This window comes from Manacus candei, unplaced genomic scaffold (assembly GCF_025592945.1).
Source record: "Manacus candei isolate 608988 ecotype Guabito, Panama unplaced genomic scaffold, ASM2559294v1 h1tg000014l, whole genome shotgun sequence".
NCBI lineage: Eukaryota > Metazoa > Chordata > Aves > Passeriformes > Pipridae > Manacus > Manacus candei.
In genome coordinates, this window is record NW_026138062.1 from 40,368,925 (window position 1) to 40,392,823 (window position 23,899).

Here is a 23,899-nt window from a genome sequence, read left to right on the forward strand (position 1 = left end):
GACTTGGAAAGTAATTTATTGAAAGTTTCATGGAAAACAACTATATGTCCCCTCTGACTCTCTGTCCAACTCAGTATCCTCTTGGTCACATTAAAATTTGGCCATAGACCCTTTCTAGAAATTTGCAAGGTGGAAGAACCTCTCTGTGAAAGCCACAGGACACGATTTCCTTATGTTCCTGTCTCAGCCACTGGACACATCTGATTAATCTGCATCTCTTCTTTGCCTGTATGTATTTAGACATGTCTATGATGCCTTTGGATAATAAATAAATTTTAAAAAAAATAGAAGAAATAAAAAATTAACCACTTTTTAGAAAAAAAAAAAGAAATTAAGCTATTAAATCAGGAACTATATAAACCAGCCTACAGAAAAACTGGAGAAATATTTACAGGTATGACTAGTTTAAAAACTGAGTTAGAGAAGTTAAGCAGCATTTCACAAATTCTAGGATTATGTGAGTTGTAGCAAAGTCTTTGGAGAGGTACCCAGCACATAAAATTCCTTTTGTACACGTCTGAAAATCAACATAGATTAGGAATAATCAATAATTAGGTTTCCTTGGACTATGAACCATGAATATGGAAGTTGAATTTGTTTACATCTACCACAGCTGTACCCTTTGAGGAAATATTGTCCTAGTCATTTTGAATCCCAGCACATGAATGTTGCTTCTGCTTTTGAAGTGTCCTGTATTAGCTTCAGTCAATCACTCCAGGCAAGCTATGTGACTCACATTGGAAGGTATAAAGTAATTTCCTTTTCCCAGGAATGATGTATGCTCTGTTGAACCTAGATATAACTAGGAGGTGCTACACTACAGTGAATCTAGAATTGCACACTAAGTACATTATTTTTCATGCCATTTGAGAAACTAAGTGAAGAATTTTCCAGCATAATTAAAATAATGATGTATATTTGTATTTTTCCCTCTCACACTAACATTTACTGTTTCCCTTTTAAGGCTCCTTACCTCCAGTAAGGACAGAAACATCAAAACCATCCTGAGAGATGTCCAACCTGTACCTGTCAGGTTCCAGAGTTAGCAAATACACAGCCACTTCAGGCCAAATACTCTGGTGCTTAGCTGTCCTTGCAGTCAGAATTGTTTTCCTCAGTTTAGAGGTCTACAACATAGGTTCCCACATGTGTCCATGGTATTTAAACCAAATACAGTCAATGAAGCATAGACAGCAATTCATCTCATTTTAAAGTCCATGTCTTATGGTCAGTTGAATTGCTCTCTAGAATTCATAGTCCAAAATGGGAATTTAGAGACCTAAATAACTTACAGATATCTACGCAAAAAAAAAAACAACCAACAAACAAACAAACAAAAAACCAAACAAAACCCCAAACAAACAAACAAAAAACCAAACAACCAAAACTTAAAGGATATTTCACCTCATTAATCATTTACCTGTACTTGAGACACCCACCAGGCCTGGCTGCTATGACACAGAATCTATAGAGACATGCATCCTTCTAGGGCAGCTGGAGGTCAGGTGTGATTCCCTAAGGCATCACAAATAACACCAATGCTCAGGCAGCAGAATCTCAAACCTCATGTCTTAACTTAGTCGCTGTTGCTTAAGAGCACTCTAAAGTCTTGGAGACTAGACACTGCTTCCTTTTTACTAAAACTTTCATATATTTATCAGCCTTTATCATGGCTCCCCTCATTACTCCTTCTATGAAAATCCCTGTTGTGTTTCATGGAGTTTTTTTCTCCCAGAGCTCATCTCTCTCTACCTGAATCCAAACACACTGTTGCAGTTGAGACCTTATCTATGCTAACAAGAGTACAAATATCACCTACCATACATATAGGAACCCAGCTATGCATTCCAGTAGCATGACTGATTTTTGTTAATATCAGTAAAAAAATGTTAAATAATTTTAGCACTCAGTTCTGCTAACATCGTAAGATTGTTTTAGATAGAACTTTTAGGTAACTGATAACAGTCCTCCTGAAGTTATGCTGTTGATTATTCCTAGATAAGTTCTTTGTACTCTCTTTTGTATTTTGTTATTACATAATAGAACATATTATTCTGTAGTCTGTTAAGTATTAAATAATATGTATCATCTATTTGGTTCATTATCATACAGTATATTATGTTGCTGTTACATGTTTTTTCTTATTATTTCTACAGTTTATCAAGACTTTGTGCCATAAATAGTCTAAATTCATAATTCAAGAAAACCTACGAAATGTAGCTCCACCTTTTATCTGAAAAACACTTCCTTATTTTTAAGCACACTACAAAATTGCCCAAAAGAGAAGATTAGGACAAGATAAGGACAGTAACATAAATTAAACAGATTGCGTCACTGCCTGGTGATGAAACCATTATGCATCAGTTTTACTAATCAGAGGATATTATACAGCATGAGTCAGGCTGTCACTGATTTACTATTAGCTATATAAACAAAGCTGAGAAATGTGTCCGGTAGCTCAGGAAAGAAACTGAGGCAGAGAACCTTGGACGAAGATGAAGACTCTTTCACTTCTTCTGTCGTTATATGGAGCAATCTCCTCTGCTTTTCCTGTGGCCCCAGAAGCAGAAGATGAAGGAAAAACCCTAGAGCTTGTAGAGGTAAATATTTTTTCAGTGCATTTCAAAGGGTAGTCTTTGGGATAATTATAATTGAAACTCACAGAATATTGCTTGAAATTAAAGATTTACCATTTTGCAGAGGTTCCAAGAGAAAGCTTTCCCAATCAATCTAGAAAATGTGTGAAAATTATATGGAAATTTTTTACCCAAAAGTCATCTGAATATTGCATATTTCACTTTTGGTGTTTCCAGTAAAACAACAAAACTTCTGAAGCATGAGTTCTAGCAGCAAGTTCTGTGGCTCTGCAGAAACAGTCAAATTCAGTAACAATATGAGTTTCCGAATGTGCTTTGAAACTTGTAATATGACTGGTCTTAATAACATAAAGAAGGAAACTTGCTTGAAGTAGACGTGTTGCAATGTTTGGCTGAATAGATCTTTCATGGAATATTTTGGAAAAAGGGACATCTATGAGAAATACAGCACTCACATAGACACAACACTATTTGTTGTAGACAAAAGTGTTGAAATTTAGTAGAGACCTGAGTTTCTACTATCATATTTTGGAACTAAAAATAAAAGGCATGATTTGCCAAGTCTGACTCTCTGTTAGTAATCACCTGCTTTCGTGGGAGACCTGGTTGTTTGGAGTATCACTGCCAATCTTGATTTCCTTGAATGAGACCAGATATAAGCTTCCTCATAAATTTTGCTGTTAGAGGGACATGATAAATAATGTGGGAGTATTTATTAATAGTAAATATGAGATTTTCAAGACATTTCTTCATATATTCCATCAGTGAAACAAGAAATTCAGAAAACTATAGCAAAATGGTAAATTATTCCTGACTCCTCACACCACTTCCTGGAGAAAATAGGTTGTTTTTACTCCTGGTAAACACAGGGCAAGTCGACATTGGAATAGTTCATGATTACTCAGAAAATTTTAGTGTGACCCAAGACAGTACTGATATGACACAATGCTCTTCTTTTTTTAAAACTCTGATTCAGAGTTATCTAGAGAACTTCTATGACCTTCAAAGGGATAGAAATCTTCATTTAAGAAGCCATGGTGAAAATCTCCTTGCTGCAAAGCTCAAGGAAATGCAGTCATTCTTTGGACTACGAGTGACTGGGAAACCTGATCTTGACACTTTGGAGATGATGAAAAAACCCAGATGTGGTTTACCTGATATAGGGCAATATGTGTTCACAGCAGGGAATCCCAAATGGAAAAGAAATAATCTGACATACAGGTAATATTTCCTAATCTGAATCAAAAATATCTTATTCAAAAAATCTAGCACCCCAACTTTGGGGTGCGGGGGGTCTGAAGTAATTATACTATGGCATATATGGACATATAGAGTGATTGATTTCTAGAAGACACACTCTGGAAGGCAGTATCTAAACTGAAGCCATTATTGATTTTCATTCACAAAAGATACGTCTAAGATTTTTTACTTTTTCACAAGTTATTATTTTTCAGCTAAAATGCTGAAGTTCAGGGAAAATGCTGAAATTTCAATGAAATTCTTAACAATATATTATTATGTGTTGGTTTTTCTTTGAAGAATTTTGAATTACACCCCAAAGATGACAAAAGCTGATGTAGATGAAGCAATCCGAAAAGCTATCAGTGTCTGGAGCAACGTAACACCACTGACATTCCAAAGGGTTGAGGACAAAGAAGCAGATATAATGATTTCTTTTGCTTATAGAGGTAACAATGATAACTTTGCGTATTCAATAGCCATCTGCAGTCATAGGAGCAATTTAGGATTTTAACTGATTTTTTATATCTTCATTATAGACCACCGTGACAATTCTCCTTTTGATGGTCCTAATGGGCAGCTGGCTCATGCATTCCAGCCTGGTGAAGGTATTGGTGGGGATGTGCATATTGATGAGGAGGAAGCTTGGACAAAAGATGGAAGAGGTAAGGATTTCGTAACTGGATTCATTTATATAGTTTTACCCTGGATGTTCTTAGCTCAGGTAATGCTTATTATTTCATGAGCTTGACTACAGGCAGAGAAGTGAGCAAAAGAGACAGAATGTGGCCTTTTTTTTTTTAGGTATTACCTTGCAGAAAATAGGGGTTTAGGTTATAATCGTTTATAATGGCATATAAACATTTAGTTCATAATGGTTTATAATAATTTTAAAGTCAGCATTTTAAAATACCTTTTTTTCAGATGAAAGTCAAAACTTGCATACAAGTAGATCTGATGGGAGATTTCTCTAGGCAAATCCTTTCTCTTTCTTAACCTAGCACTTCAAAGTTTGGTGCTAACTAGGGTGGTCCAAGTATCACCAAAACTGTAATCTCAGTGTTTGTTTTGAAGTCATTTTTCTGTTGGATCACTGGCATGATCCTTGATCTGAGCAGTTTATGTGACAGCAGGAAAAACAGTTTGTGTTTAAGACACAAGAACACTAGAGAAAGGAAAATGAGACCACAATTAAGGTCAGACATTCTTTAGTTACTCTTCTGTTACAATATTTTTAAATTGTGATGTTGATAGGATTACTTACAATCTTTCTTGTACTTTTAGTGTATTTTAGGAGGAAGCGTAAGTGCTCCCTATTTAGTCGACCGTGCTAAATACTGAAATAGATTTTACCTTCTTTGTATGATTTTTATCCCACAGGCTACAATTTGTTCATTGTTGTTGCCCATGAGCTTGGCCATTCACTGGGTCTGTCTCATTCAAATGATCCTGGAGCACTGATGTATCCAGCTTACTCCTACACAGACCCCAATGAATTCCTTCTTCCCCAGGATGACATTGATGGCATTCAAGCCATATATGGTAAGAAAACAAATATATTTATTTAATATTTCTACTTGAGAGGCTGATAAATGATAAAAGGAATGTATCAAAAATACATTTATTCCACCAAAATGAGATGTTTAACAGGTACTGAAAAGCAGATAACGAAAGAGAGAAAATTCCTGGAAGCTAACTTCAGCTGAAGTCCATTTCTGCAAAAAACTAATTTTGGAACTGATGAACGCAACCGATTTTACCAACATTAAAATCCTGTGTGTCATGACACTTACTTTAAAATTGTATCCCTTTTCATTCTCTGTAAAAAGAGTTCTTTGTGTCCTCACAGAACTTCTGAGCACTGTCTTTATATTTCTCCACACTAAACAATAAACATTCATCCTACAGGGCAGTCTAATGCTGCTGTGCAGCCAACAGGACCCGTAACTCCAGAAGCCTGTGACCCAAATTTGACATTTGATTCTATTGTTACCCTACGTGGAGAAATATTCTTCTTCAAGGGCAGGTAACAACAACAAGCATATATATTGCCCCTTTAAAAGGTTCAGTAATTTAAAAAATTCCACTAGGGGAAAAGCTATCCTTCTGGAATCTAGTACAAAGAGAAGCACTAGAAAACTACTGTGTATTTACAGAAGCAAGAGTTCTCAAATCATTAGTCCTAAGAGCCCTAGTTGACAAGAGCAGGGACAGTGACAAGGGCTTGTAGGCTGTCTTCCAGCTATTCTACTACTGTGGCCACTGTGACAGACTTGTCTCTGAACTCCATTCAAGTAATGAGCAAGAGCGTTCATATGGCCCTCAGCAATGTGTCTGTGGGTCCCACACTCATCCGTGGGTCCCACACTCATCCTCAGTTAAGGAGCAGTGGCAGAACTGAAAGCATGGCAAGGTAGAAAGAGGTTTGTTAGGTGGTTACTGAACCTATGTCTGAGCCTTCTTGATATACAAAGAAATAGAAGACCTTGTATTGAACTTGCCTGATTTTTAGCATTTAACTGAGGTGCTAAAATAAAGAATTCTGTTGCTGTAGATTACCTTTATGTTCAGTGGAGGGGGAGTATTCACACCCAAGTACTCATCTCTCCTCTGTTACACTCCAGGAGCTGTAATAATTATTTTGCATTTATGATAGGAGTGGAATTATTTTATCACATAAATTTTGTTTAAAACAGATATATGCTGCGCAAACATCCTGCGAGGGTAGAGACTGAGCTCAATTTTATCTCACTGTTCTGGCCAACATTACCATCAGGAATTCAAGCTGCATACGAAAACATTGAAAAGGATGAAATTTTACTTTTTAAAGGTAATGGAATCTGAAATTCTCTACTTTTTCTGACCAGTTACTTCCTGCTCCTTTGCAAACTACGCAATTACAGAAGTCAAAGTGTTTTTTAAGGAAGTGAAACAGAGAATCTTACAATTCTGCAAGTAATTAAACCAGAGAATCATACTGCTGTAAGGGATCTCCAGAGGTCATAAACCTGAAAACTTGCCCCTCTGTTATACCTAATGCTCTGAAAAACAAGACATGAAAACAGCTACCCTTCCTCAGGTCTAGTTCTCTTCAGGTAACAGTACTTCACTTTGTGCAGAAGGATTTTTTGTGAATTCAATTGACAAATACAGGCCTTTTTACACTACTGTTACTGGTATGTTTGTTACATTTTGTGATATTTTTGGAAAAAAAACCTACCAAAAAAAATGTTAGAGGAAAAGAGTACTGTGAGAGGATAATTGTTCACTGAATTAAAAATCAGTCCTTTTTGTTAAAGGTCTCAAACACCCCTTAAATATCTCAAATAACTTTATTATATACATATTTAGGTACATGATATATTACCACATATAAATATGTTCATTGCACTTAAAATTACCAAAGCACTTTAATTAGATATATATGCTTTTCTTAATAGTTTAAACTGATGCATACTGACTAGTTTTCAAAATATTATATGATTCTCTAATCAAATAGTATATTGCAGGAATTTAATAAACTCAATAACCTAATCCAGTGTCAGTGGATTAACTGATCAAGCTCCAGCCTTCTCCAAGTTGTTATCCAGACAATTACTTTATATTCATTTCAAAAAAAATCTAGGGAAGGTTCTATCCATACACCTTATGATTCTAATGTTTTACTCCCAAAAACAAAAGATATTTCCGTTGTCTTCATGATGTAGTCCCAGTGTGAGAATTAGAAAAATTTTCGAAAGTAGAAAACTGAGAGGAATAATACTGACATCTAGACACATTATTTTCTACACATCTAAAACACAAGTAAATGCTGCTTATGAATAGCAAAACCAAATTAAATTTTCTTATATTTTTCAGAGGATAAATATTGGGTTGTCAGGGGATATGATGTTGCACGTGGCTATCCCAAACCAATCTACCACTTGGGGTTCCCAAAGACTGTTAAAAGAGTTAATGCAGCTTACAGTGATGAAACCACAGGAAAAACATACTTCTTTGTAGCTAACAGATACTGGAGGTAAGATTTTATGTTCATTTACCAGAAGGCCTATTTTCATTTGTCCCTGGGGATTAATGTATTACTATAAAATCCAAGTGTAATGATGTTTAAAAAAGGTATATTCCACAAATTTAAATGTGATTTTCTAAAGCTTAAAAAAACCTAAGCATTTGCTAGAAAATGTCAACTTTACTATAGATTTTTTTTTTTTTTTTTTTTTTTTGCTAAACATTGGATTCCTGTAGCAGGAATGTAATTGCTTGGAACTGAGTGAAGCAGCTGCTCAATTAAAGAGTGGTTTTCTATAAATTACTCACTTTTTCTCTATGACGGTGCTGCTGTTCCATGCAAATATATCCACTTTGAATTCACATTTTAAACAAAATGAATTGCTAATAGAGAGTGTTGTATTAAATTTCTCTATGAAGAAACATTCTCCAAATGTACAATTGGTTGTATTTCTAATTCAAGTACATGACAAATTTCAGAGAGCAACGTTGTTTAAGAAGTGAATCGCTGACACTAATTCAACAATGTTTCAGGACTGTGCTACTGTCTTCTTCTCCAAAGTTTTCTGTTCTGCTTTTATATTGAACTGGATATTCAGTGCCTGGAAATAAAAACTCTTTTATGTGCCAGTGATGGCTAAGGAAGGCTCTGCCAGTCCAGAAATACATTAAAAAATTTCTGTGCTGTGTTCCCAAGGTCTCTGAGAACCTTGTTGCAAACTTTGCCATAAGCAGGATTTTCAAATCTCAGGACATTCATAATGTGAGAAACCTAATTTAGTTAATCTTTATAAGGCTTCTTAGTAACAGCAGAGTTGTGTACATGTACGAATTCACTTTTGACTTTCAAAATATTTTCTGCTTCCTCACAAATTATAATGGTGTTTCTTGTTCTAAGATATGATGAAAAGAAAAAATCCATGGATCCTGGTTATCCCAGGAAAATAGTCTCTGACTTTGGAAAAATTGGCAAAGTTGATGCTGCTTTCTGGAAAGATGGTGAGTAAAACATACCTTTAATCTGTGTTTACTTAAATATTTGGGCTTCTGTAGATAGAATAATTTTAAAAAGTTTTCAGAAAGCTGTCATTAACCTTAATGAGAAGGAAATGAAAAATATCAAGTATATATGGACAGCTTATAATGGACATGATTTATTTTTCCAAAATACTGAAAAAAGTCACCTCTGAAATATAATTGGATTAAATTTTACTTCTAGGCTATGTCTACTTCTTCCATGGAACAACTCAGTTCCAGTTTGATCCTCGTGCCAAACGGATTGTTGGACAAATGGAGAGCATCAGCTGGTTTAACTGTTAATTGCAATATTTTTTCATATGCACACCATATGTTTTTATGTCCTGCATTTTTCAGCATTACCTGACTACGGGGTCAGAATGGATTTCTGTTCAAATTCTGTAGAAGTATACTATTAACAATTATTTATTTTAAACTAAATACATTTATATAATTTATGGCAATTTCACCTGTTACTGTTAAGTTCCCAAATAAATTATGTTTCTCATATAATTGTGTCCTTTATGTCTAATTTGCCCTAATGCTCAAGAGCCAAGTCTAACTTCCAAACACTAAAAAAATGTATTCTGGCAGGAAATGGCAAATCTTTTTTCCCCAAAGACAGAGAAAGGGGCAGACAGCTGTCTCTGAATTTCATCAACCCACACAAACCCTGGTTAAAACCTGATGGGCAATTAGACCAGTTGGAGCTCATTATCATCAGTGTACAAGTCTAATTCCACCCTCAGTTCCTCTCTCCCCAACTTCCACTCTTAGCCTACTCTCTGGGGTGTATGTCTTTGCAGCTGTAGGCAGAGGGGTGTGATGTGTGTGGGGTGTGTGTTCTTATATTTTTGGGTTTAGAAACTGGTTTCAAGGCTGGAATTGTAGATTAGAAAGGACCCCTGAGATCACTGAAGCAAGTCTCTTGCTATCACAGGTAGTCACTTCATATAACGAACACATAAACCTCTTTAATCAGGGACCTTTCAAGTGCTTACTACTCCAGGAGTTAGTAAATCCCTCCTAATTTCAGTGGGTAAAAGAATAAAAAATTTGCTTAAAAAATGAAAATTCTTGGCCAAAAATACTTCAGATGAAAAAATTCATGAAAAAGACGACTTCCAGCTTAACCATATTTTTTGCAAATACCCTCAATTAAAATGGTTTTTGAAGGGTTATCCACTTTCTCTTTAATCTTTGTAGCTCAGCTGATAACAACAAAAGACATATGACCAACACAAAATGTGTTATCTTGTATAACACCTGCATTATTCAACGTGTTTCAGAAGAAGGTTTGAGATTACTGTAATAGAAGTAATTATATTTGAGAAAAGAATGTGCAACCTCATAAAAATATATGTTTCATTTTTTTCATTACTTATCTGTCTGTATTTGAAACCTATTAAATTATATCCTTCATAAATAAAGAACAGACTAGGTAGTTCTTATGTTTAATAAATTTGGGGGTAAAAGTTAATCTAAATACTATTCAAAGATAATAAATTGTATAGTTGAAAATTAACTTGATTATATACTTTATAACACCTAAGAAAATATTATAAAATAATAAAAATAAAAATAAATTACAGCAAATCAAAGGCTTTAATTAAAAGTCAACTTATGTGAATCCTGTTCTCACAAGGTATTGTAGGTACCAATTCTCTAATTTCAAGCCTTTGTAGCAATGCTATTTAAATGTATTTTCTTAAGTAAGCCAGTACTGCTGAACTAACAATGACAATTAAACCAAAAATTGATTGGGAAGTATATAAATCTAAATAGATCATGTTGGTATTTTTAGCCAGGAAGGTTTACAAACATAACACAAGGTTTACAAGGAAAGATAATATTTCTTAATAGAAAAATTATATATTAAAAATTAAAAACTGGGAGCACATGTCCCCTACAAATATGATGTAGAAACAGAAGATCTCAAGGCAATGCCAAAAGAGCTCCTCAGATTTAGAGCAGAATGTTAATCCCTCTCTAGAATAAAGAAGTAGTGTGTAGTCATGGGGCAGAGAAATGTTAAGTGGGAGACAAGGGGTACGGAAGTGGTTATGTTTTAGAGGAAAGAAAGATAAAGAGTAATTTACAAACCACGGAAGATAAAGAAGTTAAAAAGAGGATGGAGATTCTAATGGCATATTTTTAGCCATGCCTTTTGGTATCCTGTGAAGTTCTTATTTTTAGTTGCCAGACACATTTTTGAAATCGCTTTGCGTTATTTCCCAATTGCAGGAAGACCAAGAGCTCAAAATGAAGTGATGTCTTTGTGAGAAATGTTACCTGTGCTTATGTGAGTGAATATTTCCTCTGCCTTCATGAGAGTGGTGATTGCTCCATCCCAGCCACACCATTAGGAGGAGGGCACCTCTGGTACCAGTGACTCTTGTCTGCCTTCAGGCACATACTTTCAGTAATTTGGAATCCAGGTGTTGTTTCCAACTCAGTCCACACAATCACCTACCATTTTTTTACTCCTTTTTAATAAGTTTACAGTCCTATTTGTAATTACTGTACTATGTTAAAGCACTGTACCACTCCCTACTGTCTTGTTACAGGTTTAGTGTGTAATCATAGCCCCTATAATTACTATCTGAGACAGATTTGCCCAGACAGGAATTCAATTCCCTAAATGTGTTTAGTGCATTTGAGGTGCTTTAGGGTATCCAAGCAACCCATGCAGGTATGAAACAGGATTTCTGGGAGATCATCACTTACCGAAGTCCCACAGAGCCTGTACTGTCTCTAGGGACTTATTCTCAGGTTGTTGAATCCTGCTCTCATAGGCTGTAGTCTTTGCTAAAGGTTTGTCAAAGGTCAGAGAGATTATCTGACTTTTGTCCCATGTTTTTCATTCAGCTTGAATAATGATTCAAGTTTGTTGACTCCATGGAAGGATTGAGCCTGAAAAGTAGTGGCTCGGATACCTGAACAGTTCTCTAGTGCCATTAAGGTACCTGAAGGTTTCCAGTTGGCTTCCAACCACCAGTCTAGAAGCCACACGTCCCCTCTAGGTTCTGGATCACAGACACCAGACCTGTGTCAATGTCTTAGGTTCACTAGACTGTCTCAAAAGCACAACAAATCACATTTTAGGCAGCTTAATTGCTGCCCAAGTGTTTTCATCTGATCAACTTAGGTTGTCACCACAGTCAATGGTGTCTGTTAAAACATTTGGTGAGCTCCTGAGAGCATCCTACTAAGGTTTACTTCCTACATGTGGTGAGATGAAATGCTCTCTAAATGCCATTTGACCACATTGATTAGATTTCTGTTGATATAATGCAAGCTTAGACAGTTAACTCACAGACACCCACATTGTGAACAATTAGGAATGTTGAATCCCTGCTGGTATTTGTTAAGATCACCACAATGCAGCAGTATTGCTGACTCCTGTGATGCTCTGTATAATGTCACCTGGTACTACTGATGTGATGAGGACAGGCAGTGACCTCTCTGGATTAAAACATAGATCACATTGCTGCTGTCTGGATAAAACCAATTCTAAGGGGAGAAAAGAAGTCATGATGCAGGTCAATATCCACCAGCTCTAACAAATGTCAAAGATAAGCATTAGGAAACTACAGCCAGAAGTTGCCTATACAAAGCATTAGGAAACCGTAACCAGAAGCAACTTATACAGCTTCTTCTTTTCCCAGGCCTCAAGACCAGCTATAGGGGTATTTGTGAAACATTGCTTGCAAAAAAACATATTCAGGTCTTTTTCCCACGGGCAGTGGGAACTGGCTGCTATGTAGGTGGCCAAGTTGCAAAACCTTGGTACTGCTTTGTGTGATGTAGACCTCCATCACCTGTCACTCAAATGTCTTCTGAGCAAACACTAATGTTAGTTGAAACTAGGAAATGTGGACTAAATTAGTTGTTTCGATGAAGACAGAGAGCACCAACAGAGGTCAGATCATCCTATTCTAAGGTAGTTGCTTGAATCACTCTCCAGAGATATGTATTTCTCTGTTTTCTATAGAAGAATGCTTAACTAATAAATGCATAAAGTTAGATGCAGTTGATCTTAACCTAGCTGCTCTCATTGTCTCTATCCTTCTACTGCTACATGGCAGACAAGCTGTGGGGATCTGATAGCCAGCCACAGTGGGTAGAAAGATAATCACTTCTCCCAGTTCACATCAAATCTGCTCGTAGTGCTTGATTTTTATATAAAATAAAATTAGTATCAGCCAAAACATGTTTTTTCAAAAATGTGTTCTAGTGCCATTGGAAAATGCATTTGATGCAAAAGCCACTGAGCAGGTTTTTTTTGTCTTTCATGGCGTATGCATGTACACGGTCAGATGGTAGCACCATGGTCATTCCTTCTAGATTTGAAACCTTTGAGACAAACAAACATATCCATTAGAAAACATAAGACAGGTCTCAAAAAAGAAAGTTTGTACTTCTGAAAAAATGCACACATCATTTCCAGTATCGGCTCAGTTGAGCTCTCTATCTCAGAACAACTGTTGTTATAGGTTGTACTTCAGTTACAGAACTGAATGGGATCCATACAATGCAATGATAATAAAAACAAATCAAGGGAAGGGTTTGATTATTTTTTTATTGTAGCTGAGAAATGCCATTGACAAATAAGTTTAACTAACGAGGCTATTAAGATGGAAAAATCTATCATTAACACCTCCATCTGGAGAAAAATTGGCTGCAAGTGACAGTAAAAAAGCCAAAAACAGGGAAGAAAGGATTTTCTGAAAAAGCCACCGTCTGACATGAAGGCATTTCTTACAACTGTTTTGTAAAAGTTGGGTACGTGCTGTCAGAGCTCCTCTGAGGTGCCAAACACCTTCAGCTCCCTTTGCTGCCAGCGGATGAGGAAGATGCTTGGCTGGCACAGGGTGAAATCCCATAATCTGTCACAGCTTGTGTGACTTTTGAAACTTCCCTTATTCTGAATTACTTAAGACAGGAAATAATCATATCCCCTGCGGCTAATGTGGTTAAACTGAAAAAAAACTTTTGTGATGAAAGAACTTTGTGATAGATAAAAGATATATAGATAGATAGACAGATAGATAGATAGATAGATACATGCATACATACATACATACATATGTGCAGACAGAGATACAAGATTATTCACATTTTTTAGGCTGGATTTATAAGGTAAAATCTTTTTCATTTACGTATATCTTGGATTCTACTGTATAATTTAAAGGAAACACCCCTTTTCAAAGGGTTGCAGGGAAGAGGTGGGGAGTTATTTTGCATTTTCATCCATTTTCCAAAACACTTTATGAATCAATTTTAAAAGAAAATTTTCTGCTTACAGTAATTTCTGCCAAAGTTTTAATTATTTTTTTTTAATGGGCTTCATATCTCCCGCACAACTTTCATTTTCTAGGTTGCTAATGGTTAAGAGCCCTTCTACATTTTGTGGCCCCATTTCACACAGCTGGGTCAGGACAGGTTTTGCATTTTTTCACCATTTTATCTGGCATGAAATTGCTCAGGTTTTCTAAGTCAGTGTAAAATAACTAAAACTGAGTGCTGGTTTTCAAATTGTAGCCAAGCTGCTTGGGCGTGTTCAAGTACTAACTGACTTCAGATGACTGAGAAATCGGATGGGTTTAATTAAGTTTTATTATGTTAGTCAGCACAGAGTTATAGCATGTGTGGAGGTAAACAGAGCGTGATAAAGTCTGAGTCAGCATACAGTTAACTCTACAAAGCACCCCATAACTGTACGAACTGAGTGGGATATGAGAAAGTATGCACATAGAGAGGAAAGCAGACTGCTCTCCTACCAGGACAGGAAAGAGAGTAAGAATGAAGGATCTTTCATTTTGGCTTTTAACATGTGCAGCTGTTTCTAATGCTCTTCCCAGCCACCCAGAGAAAGACAACAAAGAAGATGCAAAGCTTGTACAGGTAACTGCATTGTCCGTATCTGAGATCTATTGAGCCCTCTATTTTTAGATATAATCTGTGTGTTCCAGCTGCACAGAAAACTTACTGTCTTTCTGAGACAATGTTATTGCATAGAAGGCTGTTGTCCAAACTTTACTAAAATAGGGTAAATTTTTACAAACTGGAAATGTCAAGTAAGTAAGAGTCAGGGACAATCTCATCTGTTTCTTTTTAGCTGCAAACTGCAGGAAAATATCTGTGATGCTGCAAAATCACAAGTAGAAGATTTTACCATCAAAGTATGCAAACATATCAGTCCAAAGGTATTTGTTTATGAAACAGATCAAAATGTGAAATGTGTTTGTTTTTTTTCTTTTCACTAGGACTATTTAAGTAAATTCTACACTGTTGAACCAGATCCAAATCTACTTGGATGGAAAATAAATGTTAAATCCACAGCTGAGAAACTTCAGAAAATGCAACAATTTTTTGGTTTGAAAGTGACTGGAAAACCAGATAACGAGACATTGGAAATGATGAAGAAACCCAGGTGTGGAGTTCCTGATGTGGGTCTCTATGGTGTTACTCTGCCAGGATGGAAAAAAACCAAACTGACGTACAGGTGGTATTCCAGTAATTACTGTCTAAGTTTAAATTTTAGGTTTGTGGATGTCCACTTTTGTTATATTTAAGTATAACTTTTATAGCAATTGTTTACAGTTGGGAATACAAATATGTTTATCTTTCCCCAGCTTTTAGCTGTTCATACTCCTGAGAGGAATTTCTGAGAGTCAAGACGGGTGTTCCACATTTTCTGTGTCAACCACAGTGGTTTGCCTGCCCTGTATCACTCCTGACAAATATTTTGTGAGCCAAACGGAAACATCAACTGCACCCTGTACAAGCTCCATTATCTTCAAAATAAGATGAAGTTTATTTGTCACAGAATCCTGAGGAGATAACTTTCCTCATGCTCAAGTGACAACCTCCTGGCTAAGAGCCATTTTGAGAAAAAACTGATACTGTGTATTTATTATTATTTCATTATTATAATGAAAAAGACGTTGAACAGTTATCAAACATACCTCAAACTCGCTCAGTTCAAGATGAATCTTGGGAGCTATTGGTTTACAGGTTAAATTTCTTCTTATACATTTCTGTTCATCATCTTAAAAACATTAGGGGAATTTTTTCTGCAGATATTAGGTATTAATACTTAAACTCTCATAACCATAGAATTGTGAACTACACACCAGATATGAGCAAAGAAGATGTGGATAAAGCAATCCAGAAGGCATTTAAAGTGTGGAGTGCTGTTACCCCGCTGATTTTCACTCGTATTCATAAGGGAATAGCAGATATAATGATTGCTTTTGGGACCAAAGGTAATATGCTGACTGCATACGATGGTAAGATTAATTTATAGATTTTCCAGTTATCATAACATAAACTTAATCTTGCTTCAACTTCATGTTATTTAGCTCATGGACATTGCCCTCGCTATTTTGATGGCCCCCTAGGAGTCCTTGCCCATGCCTTTCCACCTGGCAATGGTTTAGGTGGTGATGTACACTTCGATGAGGATGAAGATTGGACCACAGGTTCAGCTGGTAGGTCAAAAAAAAAAGGTTTCTGAAGTGTTGTGTGGATGAATAATTTCCTTTCTGATTTTATTTAAGTGAAAGAATAGACTGAGATGAAACGCAGCATCAACCATAAGAGCAGTTTGAGAATATTACAGGCCGTCCTCCAACCTGGATACTTATAATGACACAGACATAAACTCAGCCCGATCTACTCTAGTTCTACTCTAGTTCTTATTTAATACTGGTAAAAATACCAATGGGACAACACTTTTCAGGTAGGAGTGCTACAAACATGGCCACTTTTACCTGGGGGCTGGTAGGGCCTACCAGAGTTTCACAAATCAAGCTTTCTGACGTTTTCCCCTTTTGGTGAAAACCAAGCCTGGCAGAACCACAGACTGCAGAGGAAGCTTCGCAGCAGCCCTCAGAGGAGATCCCTATCACCTAAAAATCAATACAGCCACCAACGATAATGAAGAGTCTTCATTAATAATTCCAAGATAGGTTCAACTATAGGCAGCAGAGAGGGTAACACTGAGTACTCAACTATCTGACTGGGATTCATCTGCTCTGGGCTGGCCGTACAGCACATACAGCCTCTGATACATCTGTCAGTACACAGCTACATTATCCTTTTCTTATCCAGTTTTTGGGATGGAAAACTGCAGAGGGTAACTGCAGCAGGGGAATGAAGGTCATGCCACAGGAAGAGCAAGTAGCTAATGAGCAGGAAGGTCCTGTAAGAGCACTGCAAGAGGAGGAGAGTGTGGGTTAATTGTGATGGGAAAAAAACAAAAGGCATGAGGAGTGGACATGTCATGTGATAAAACAATGTTTTCCCCACATTGGGACTAAATGGATCAACCCCAGTTTTGCTGCTGTTCCTCAGCAGCACGGCTCCAGTGGCCAGACATTGCAGAACTTGGAGAGTGCAGACAACTCGTGAGAGGGGGAGTCTGACTGGAAATATGTGTGGAAAAAATGAGGCTTTGTTTTGTTTGCTTTTTGAGAAACAAATATCTTGGCTTCAGCAAGCCTTTCTTGGGCAATCGATGACCAGTCCTGTGCTCTGCCACAGACTAGTGATCTTCACTAAGTCTGTAGACATTTTCTGTCTCTTGGTCTGCAGCGTAGATGATCATTCTTCCCCAATTCAGAAAGGCGTGTTACCTGGAGGGATGCATGTTGAAGGAAATTCCATTTTTATCTATTTACTGTGTTGACATATTTCATGGAGAATAAGCATGTATAAGGATAATATTTTAAAAATAGATTTTGTTTGACGAGGCTATAAAGAAACCGTATTCTTTAAAGTCCTAATGGTAGAAAGCTAAATCATTCTGCTAACATTTTATTTTTCCTTGTCTGTTCATGATCTCATCTTTCTTTCTCACATTTTAGAAGGGAGGGTGACAAATTTTGATGTGTGAAACTTTGATACCTGAAATGAGCATGGAGTGCGTTGTCCTACTCTTACCCTGGAGAGCTGTTAGTTTGATCTGACTCACTATCTAATCTGTTCTACCTCAGCCAGGAAACCCTGCCAGGACATTCTTCAGAGCTGCACCCACACTTACCTCCAGACATCTACTCATGCCACACACATACTTTCAGTAGCTAACAGAAAGAAAGAGAGTCAAAAGCCACTCCCTTGTAGTGGGGGAAGACCATAACCTTATCCTATAAAAAATATGTTCATGCATACCCCAGCGAATGTCAATACATTTTATGAAAACTTTCACTGAGCAGCAGCCTTGCTGTGATTGTATCAGCCAATTGCAGAAAAAAATTAGACTAATCTCTTCTCTCTATCAATTTCTTAAGGATTCAACTTGTTCCTCGTTGCTGCTCATGAGTTTGGGCATGCCCTGGGTCTCTCCCATTCTAATGATCAGAGGGCTCTCATGTTCCCCAATTATGCCCACAGCAGCCTCAGTGAATTTCCCCTCTCTCCAGATGATATAAGTGGCATTCAGTCCATTTATGGTGAGTAAAATCCATGGCTTTAAAAAAAAAAATAAGCAGGAGAGAAATAATCTCTTTCATAAAGTTTCACCATAAAAATAATTGTATTCTTATATATTAAAAATGCATTTATATGTGAAAACCTTAACGTTTCTACAATTTGATGTATTCTTTCTAAAATGTCTCCCTCAGGATCACCACCAAATGCCCCAGATAAAAGGCCAACCACTCCTAACTCACCTAAAACCTGTGGCTCCCAAATGTCTTTTGATGCTATAACTACACTTAGACGAGAAGTCATTTTTCTAAAGCACAGGTAAATACTGAAATGCCATTTGTCTCTATGGAGTTTATTTTTTCTCGGTTTATACAAAAACTGAATACTTTTGTGGTTCATGTGGTTATGGGGTTTATAGTGAGACAAACAGATTTCACTTCATGGAAATAAAACTTTAAGCAAGTATGAATTATATTAATATTTTTACATGGTCCCCTGAAAAAACATGCTTTGTTTTTTTTCCAGAAAGCATCTCAATATCAATAAGACTTTATTCCCAAATGTGTAGATGGTCACACCAAGTAGTGACTTGAATAAATGCTGCAACTATTTCATAAGAATCATAGAAAGGTTTGTCTTGGAAGGTACCTTAAAGATCATCTAGTTCTAATCAGGAACACTTCCAATAAGACCAGATTGCCTTTCCAACCTGGCCTTGAACACCTAATTAAGTGTATAATTAATTTAACTCATTTAATTAATTAAATAAGAAATCAGTATGTTTGAAAATATAGTTGAGCCAATCTCTCCTCCAGTCATCTTTGCAAGCCCAAAGTCATCCAGGGAATTAATCTGGTTAGTAGCTTACAGAAAGGCTTATCTGGGATCCTATAACTCTCCTACTATATGGTACAACCTAAAATTTTCAGCTGCTTATAGCTGATCCCATTAATCAATCAGTACCAATGAGAAGGGTAATGCCAGAAAGAAGCCAGAATAAAAAACTCCACACTTACCATTGTGGAGAGTGTTTTCCTTTCTGACACATCAACCCAGGTTGCATTCCACTAACAAGAAAGAACTTGTAAATTACAACGTTTTTCACATTCTTTTGTACATGTAGAAATGTCTGTGGTTTATTATGTACTATAAAACCTGTTTCATATTTAAATCAGGCACTTATGGCGGGTCTATCCTGATAACTCAGAAGCTGAACGTGAATTAATTTCTGCCTTCTGGCCAACTCTGCCACCTGCTATTGAAGCTGCATATGAAAACATGAAAGATCAGATCCTATTTTTCAAAGGTGAAGTATGAGATTTTCTTTAATTTTTTCTTAACTTTAATTTTTTGGGAAGAAGGGAGGAAGAAAGAGTAGACATGTGGGCATAAAATTCACTTTTCAAATAAATAAGATAAAAATTTAGAACATTTCATCCAGCGTTCCTACAACCTACAAAAAAGGAGTGTATTTTTCCTTTTACTGTCTGAAAATGACAGGTGAAACTAAATATTTTTATTGCTTTTAACAGGCAATAAATTCTGGGTTATCAGCGGATATCAGGTATTGCTTGGTTATCCAAAGAATATCAACACACTGGGCTTCCCTAAAGGAGTCAAGAAAATTGATGCAGCTGTTTGTAATAAACATACGGGGAAGACGGACTTTTTCATAGGTGACAAGTACTGGAGGTAAGAAAGTGTCTCCAGAAAATAAAGGTCTGAAAGACAACCTTCTTCAGCAGAAGGCTGGCTGGGACAGCTTGTGTAGGCTTTCTCTGATTTCTGAAAAGTCCTGGATTATTTTACCCTATTTAGAAAAATAAAAGTGAGAGTTTCTTTCCCATCTTTGACTGACTAGCACTGGATTTTCAATGTCTCTCTTCTAAACCCTATTCCCAAACTGGCATGAGTGACTCCCAATACCGAAACACCAAGCAGGTGGAAGCAAAAGTCAGCTTTGGTAAGTTGATAGATTCTTTCTGTGTGCAAGAACAATGGCTGCAAAGGCCTTTTGCAGGCAACCAGGAGCATATGTGGGTCACACAGACTTTATCGTGACTAATTGTGGGGTTCCTCAGTGAGACATATGGTGTCAGCTGGATTTTGAGATTCATGTGGTTTCCTGCCCTCTGTTTTTGATTGTTTTGGAAAGATTCTTCACAGTATCTTGCATTGCTACTTTACTGCCTTGGTCACAAGACAATAGCATGCAAGAAAACCACAACACACATTTCTTACTTAATAACTCATTCTCTTAACCTCATGTCCCTGTGAAAAATATTTCTTGTATCCAAGGAGAAGTAAAACAAAGGCTAGCTTGTTTCCTTGTTTTTCTTTCCTGAGAGGGTTTCTCAAAACTGGAAGAACCTTTTAGATTTTCCTTTCAGCCCCCTTAATTCAGTTCCATCTCACAAAAATTGTCCTGGCTCAGTTAGGAACAACTTGATTGTTTTAGAAATAAGTCCGCTTCCTTTCCTCCATCTAAATCTGTAAGGTAGTAGAGGACCATCTACAATATTTTATCATTCTTATGATAAATATGTGCAGTTACTATAGCAGAAATTAATCTGTTCAGTTTCCATGTACTGTCTGTCACAACGCTATCATTAGAGGAGGTAAATCTCATCCCTGCTGTCAAAAATGTGGGTCTTCCTTCAATTTTTCTTACTTCAGGTGCTTTTTTGGAGCTATATCTGCCTTTATGGGCAAACAAGTAGCAACCTCATGGAAAACACAACGGCCAGCATCCTGCAGATATTTCTGTGACCTAATAATACAACTTTCTGTTGTGACCCCAGTGAAATCAGTCAAGCTGAAGATGGTGGGCATGTTTCAGCATCTGCTTAACTGTATGTCAAAACTCTGTGTAAAATTACACATCCTCCTTCATATGATTTAGGTTTGATGAAAACAGCCAGTCCATGGAGGAGGGTTATCCTAGACTGACAGTCGATGACTTTCCAGGAATTAGCCAGAGGGTTGATGCTGTTTTTCAAAAGAAAGGTAAATGGAATGAGTTTTTAAGTAAAATCACTTTACTTCTAAAGATCATAAGTTCTGAAGTTATGATGAATATCATTATTGCTGTATCCTGCAAAAGACAGAAATTAAGAGATGCTCTCTTTTGTGTTCCCTGATTGTCAAAATGAAGCTATTTCTTGTATCCATAACATGATGCTTTGCTTTTTCATTTCCAGGATTATTCTACTTCTTCCATGAATTGAAACAGTGGGAATTCGACCCTATTGCTAAAAAGGTTATCCGAGAAATAAAGAGTAACAGTTGGTTTAACTGTTAATATCATTAAACTTTCTTACATTCAGCAAAAGACAATAATTCTGGTGATCTCAGAACTTGTTAATATATACAATACTATACGTACAGAAGAGGCAACAGGAGTCGTTTTCATTAATGGTTTTCATGTATTTTAATGAAAGAACATGTCAGCTCAAATTGTATCTCCAAAGGCTAGAACAAAACAGCATTTTTCACAAGTACAAAATGTACAACATAATTCATTAGTTTATACTCCAGAGGGGTTTTCAAATATTTTGTCAATAAACTGGTTTTGGTTGATGTCACTGTTTTCTGTTTCATCTATTGAAGACAAACTATATTTCTGATGTGTGAAAGACTGTAGGTTAATGTGCTAATATCCTTCCAACATACAATGTTTGTATTTTGCTTCTTTTCTCTCCAAAGAGTGATCTTTTCTCTCCATCTGCACAAGCCAGGCTTTTCATTAGTCACTTGCTTTTCTGTCCTCTCTCCTGTATCTTCTCCTGTTCTTCAGCCGTTGCAGCCTTGTTCCTTTCACATTATAACAATATTTTGACATCAAAATCACCCTCCAGCCCCAGGGTCTAAATACAGTATCTCACCTGATAATCACCCTGATCTGCCTTTATAGCATAGCCAATTAGCATTTCATCAGTGGCCACTTTTTGTAAAGCTGTGAATGACATCCTTCACAGATCAGCTCTGTCCTATTAAAGAAATAGATTCAACTACAATGTCACAGAGCACAATCTTTGCTCCACTAACTCAAACCATGTGCTTCAAGTGAAAATACATCTGAGATTTAATGCATGCTGCCATTACACATGGATCAAACGGCTCACACAAGATGAGACAAAATCTATAGAGTTACAGTCATATCCTCTCCAGGTATTTATTTTACATTCAGTTCTGGAGACAGGCCCAGAACACACTGCCAAATGGCTGGCCATACTGCCTGCGTGGCTGGCTGTATTTGATCTCAGAATTGGTGTGTCCTCTTGTTCTCTGGTTCTCACATATTAGGCTGTTTAACACACCTGTTGCACGCTTGAGTAAAATATTTCTTTTTGCTACGTGCTTTTACAACAATGGACTTACCCCAAACTAACCTTTCCCACATAGTTTTGTGTAAACAGCAGGAGTACCATCATTTTGCTGCTATTGCCATGAGAAACCTGCAGGGTTTTTTCCCACCAGAAAACCAAAGCAGAGGCTCAAATATGCTGTTTCACTGATTTACAAAACTAATCATGATGAACACCATTACAATCTAATCCTTAACAAAACTTAACCTTAAATTAAGATGAAATGGTAGACATTTGAGCGAGATTCATCTGACTACTTACTGTTTAGCTACATATCTACATGAGTTAGGGAAGATCCCTGTACCGAAAGACAAGGGAGAAGTTCTCCACATTTCTCATATCATCTCATCTCACTCAAAGACTGTTCTGGGACAAACCAGTGCCTTCAGCCCCCAGAGAAAACATCTCTTTGCAGATGAAGGCCAGTCAACTAGCTTAGAGTAGCTAACTTGCAGACAGATAAGTATTGGTGGAATTTATAATGTCTTTGATGGGTATCTTTCAGTTTTTACTCAAAATATATAAGTACATTCTATTTTTCTCCTCTACAATGTTCACTTTTTGGCAAGTTACCACAGCAGTTTTTTGTATCACCATAAGCCAGTGACAGAATTGTCTGAAGGCACCTGCTTGGACGCCACTGTCTGTGGAGTGATTGTGATATTCCACAAGACAAGAGCAGGACATACTGGAGGCAGGTGGGATGGAGACAGTTCCTTACCTATTTCTGTATTTCCAGCCTTCTCTTCTGCATTTAGTTCAACTGATGTCTGCATAGAAAGTACAGTCCAACAGCACAATCAGAGGCTGCCAAGTTATACACAAGTGTTTATATTCAGAGGCAAGATTACTCTTTCAGACACTCTGTTCAGTGTGTAATACAATTTTAATTTAAGCTGCAAGAAACAGTTAATCATGGAGCCATCAAGGAGATTATTCAGTTCTTTGTAATACATGGGTAAGTTCTTCTGTCTTCAGATACATAAACATGATTGTTTCTCTATGCTCCTTCTTTTCTCAGGTCAAACATTGCTTCATAATTTATATAAATACTTTGTCTTAAGGAAAGTTAATATTTAACAGTGAAATGCTGTTACTGAAGTTTTCTGACTGGCAGCTTTGGCATTATGTTAAACCACACTGGGGAGTACGTTCACGGGTCACCTGCAAAAATAAATAAAGCAATGAGTATTGCTTTTCCTTTATTTGCAAAGAAGGCCTAAGAAATCATTCCTA

The 23,899-nt window shown here is 36.8% G+C and overlaps 2 protein-coding genes across 2 annotated transcripts; both read left to right on the plus strand.

Moving 5' to 3' along the window:
- The first annotated feature begins 2,436 nt into the window (after positions 1–2,436).
- Positions 2,437–9,201, plus strand: LOC127467656 (interstitial collagenase-like). Its single transcript, XM_051779851.1, has 10 exons — positions 2,437–2,600; positions 3,574–3,818; positions 4,137–4,285; positions 4,376–4,501; positions 5,217–5,378; positions 5,745–5,862; positions 6,533–6,666; positions 7,695–7,854; positions 8,743–8,843; positions 9,064–9,201. Exons 1-10 carry the CDS (start codon positions 2,496–2,498, stop codon positions 9,162–9,164), a joined length of 1,401 nt encoding a protein of 466 aa, XP_051635811.1. The 5' UTR covers positions 2,437–2,495; the 3' UTR covers positions 9,165–9,201.
- Positions 9,202–14,522: 5,321 nt separating this feature from the next.
- On the plus strand, positions 14,523–21,677 carry LOC127467654 (matrix metalloproteinase-27-like). Its single transcript, XM_051779844.1, has 10 exons — positions 14,523–14,768; positions 15,131–15,369; positions 15,984–16,132; positions 16,229–16,357; positions 18,158–18,319; positions 18,491–18,614; positions 19,472–19,602; positions 19,829–19,988; positions 21,199–21,302; positions 21,497–21,677. The coding sequence occupies exons 1-10, from the start codon at positions 14,610–14,612 to the stop codon at positions 21,595–21,597; spliced, it is 1,458 nt and encodes a 485-aa protein (XP_051635804.1). The 5' UTR covers positions 14,523–14,609; the 3' UTR covers positions 21,598–21,677.
- Positions 21,678–23,899: the final 2,222 nt, after the last annotated feature.

Bases quoted from the DNA above. Each gene is read 5' to 3' on its own strand.
- LOC127467656 (XM_051779851.1), top strand. From the start codon at position 2,496: ATGAAGACTCTTTCACTTCTTCTGTCGTTATATGGAGCAATCTCCTCT. The intron at 4,286-4,375 runs GTAACAATGATA...TCTTCATTATAG, and splicing joins GATTTCTTTTGCTTATAGAG to ACCACCGTGACAATTCTCCT. The intron at 7,855-8,742 runs GTAAGATTTTAT...TCTTGTTCTAAG, and splicing joins GTAGCTAACAGATACTGGAG to ATATGATGAAAAGAAAAAAT.
- LOC127467654 (XM_051779844.1), top strand. From the start codon at position 14,610: ATGCACATAGAGAGGAAAGCAGACTGCTCTCCTACCAGGACAGGAAAG. The intron at 18,615-19,471 runs GTAAATACTGAA...TATTTAAATCAG, and splicing joins GTCATTTTTCTAAAGCACAG to GCACTTATGGCGGGTCTATC. The intron at 21,303-21,496 runs GTAAATGGAATG...TTTCATTTCCAG, and splicing joins TGCTGTTTTTCAAAAGAAAG to GATTATTCTACTTCTTCCAT.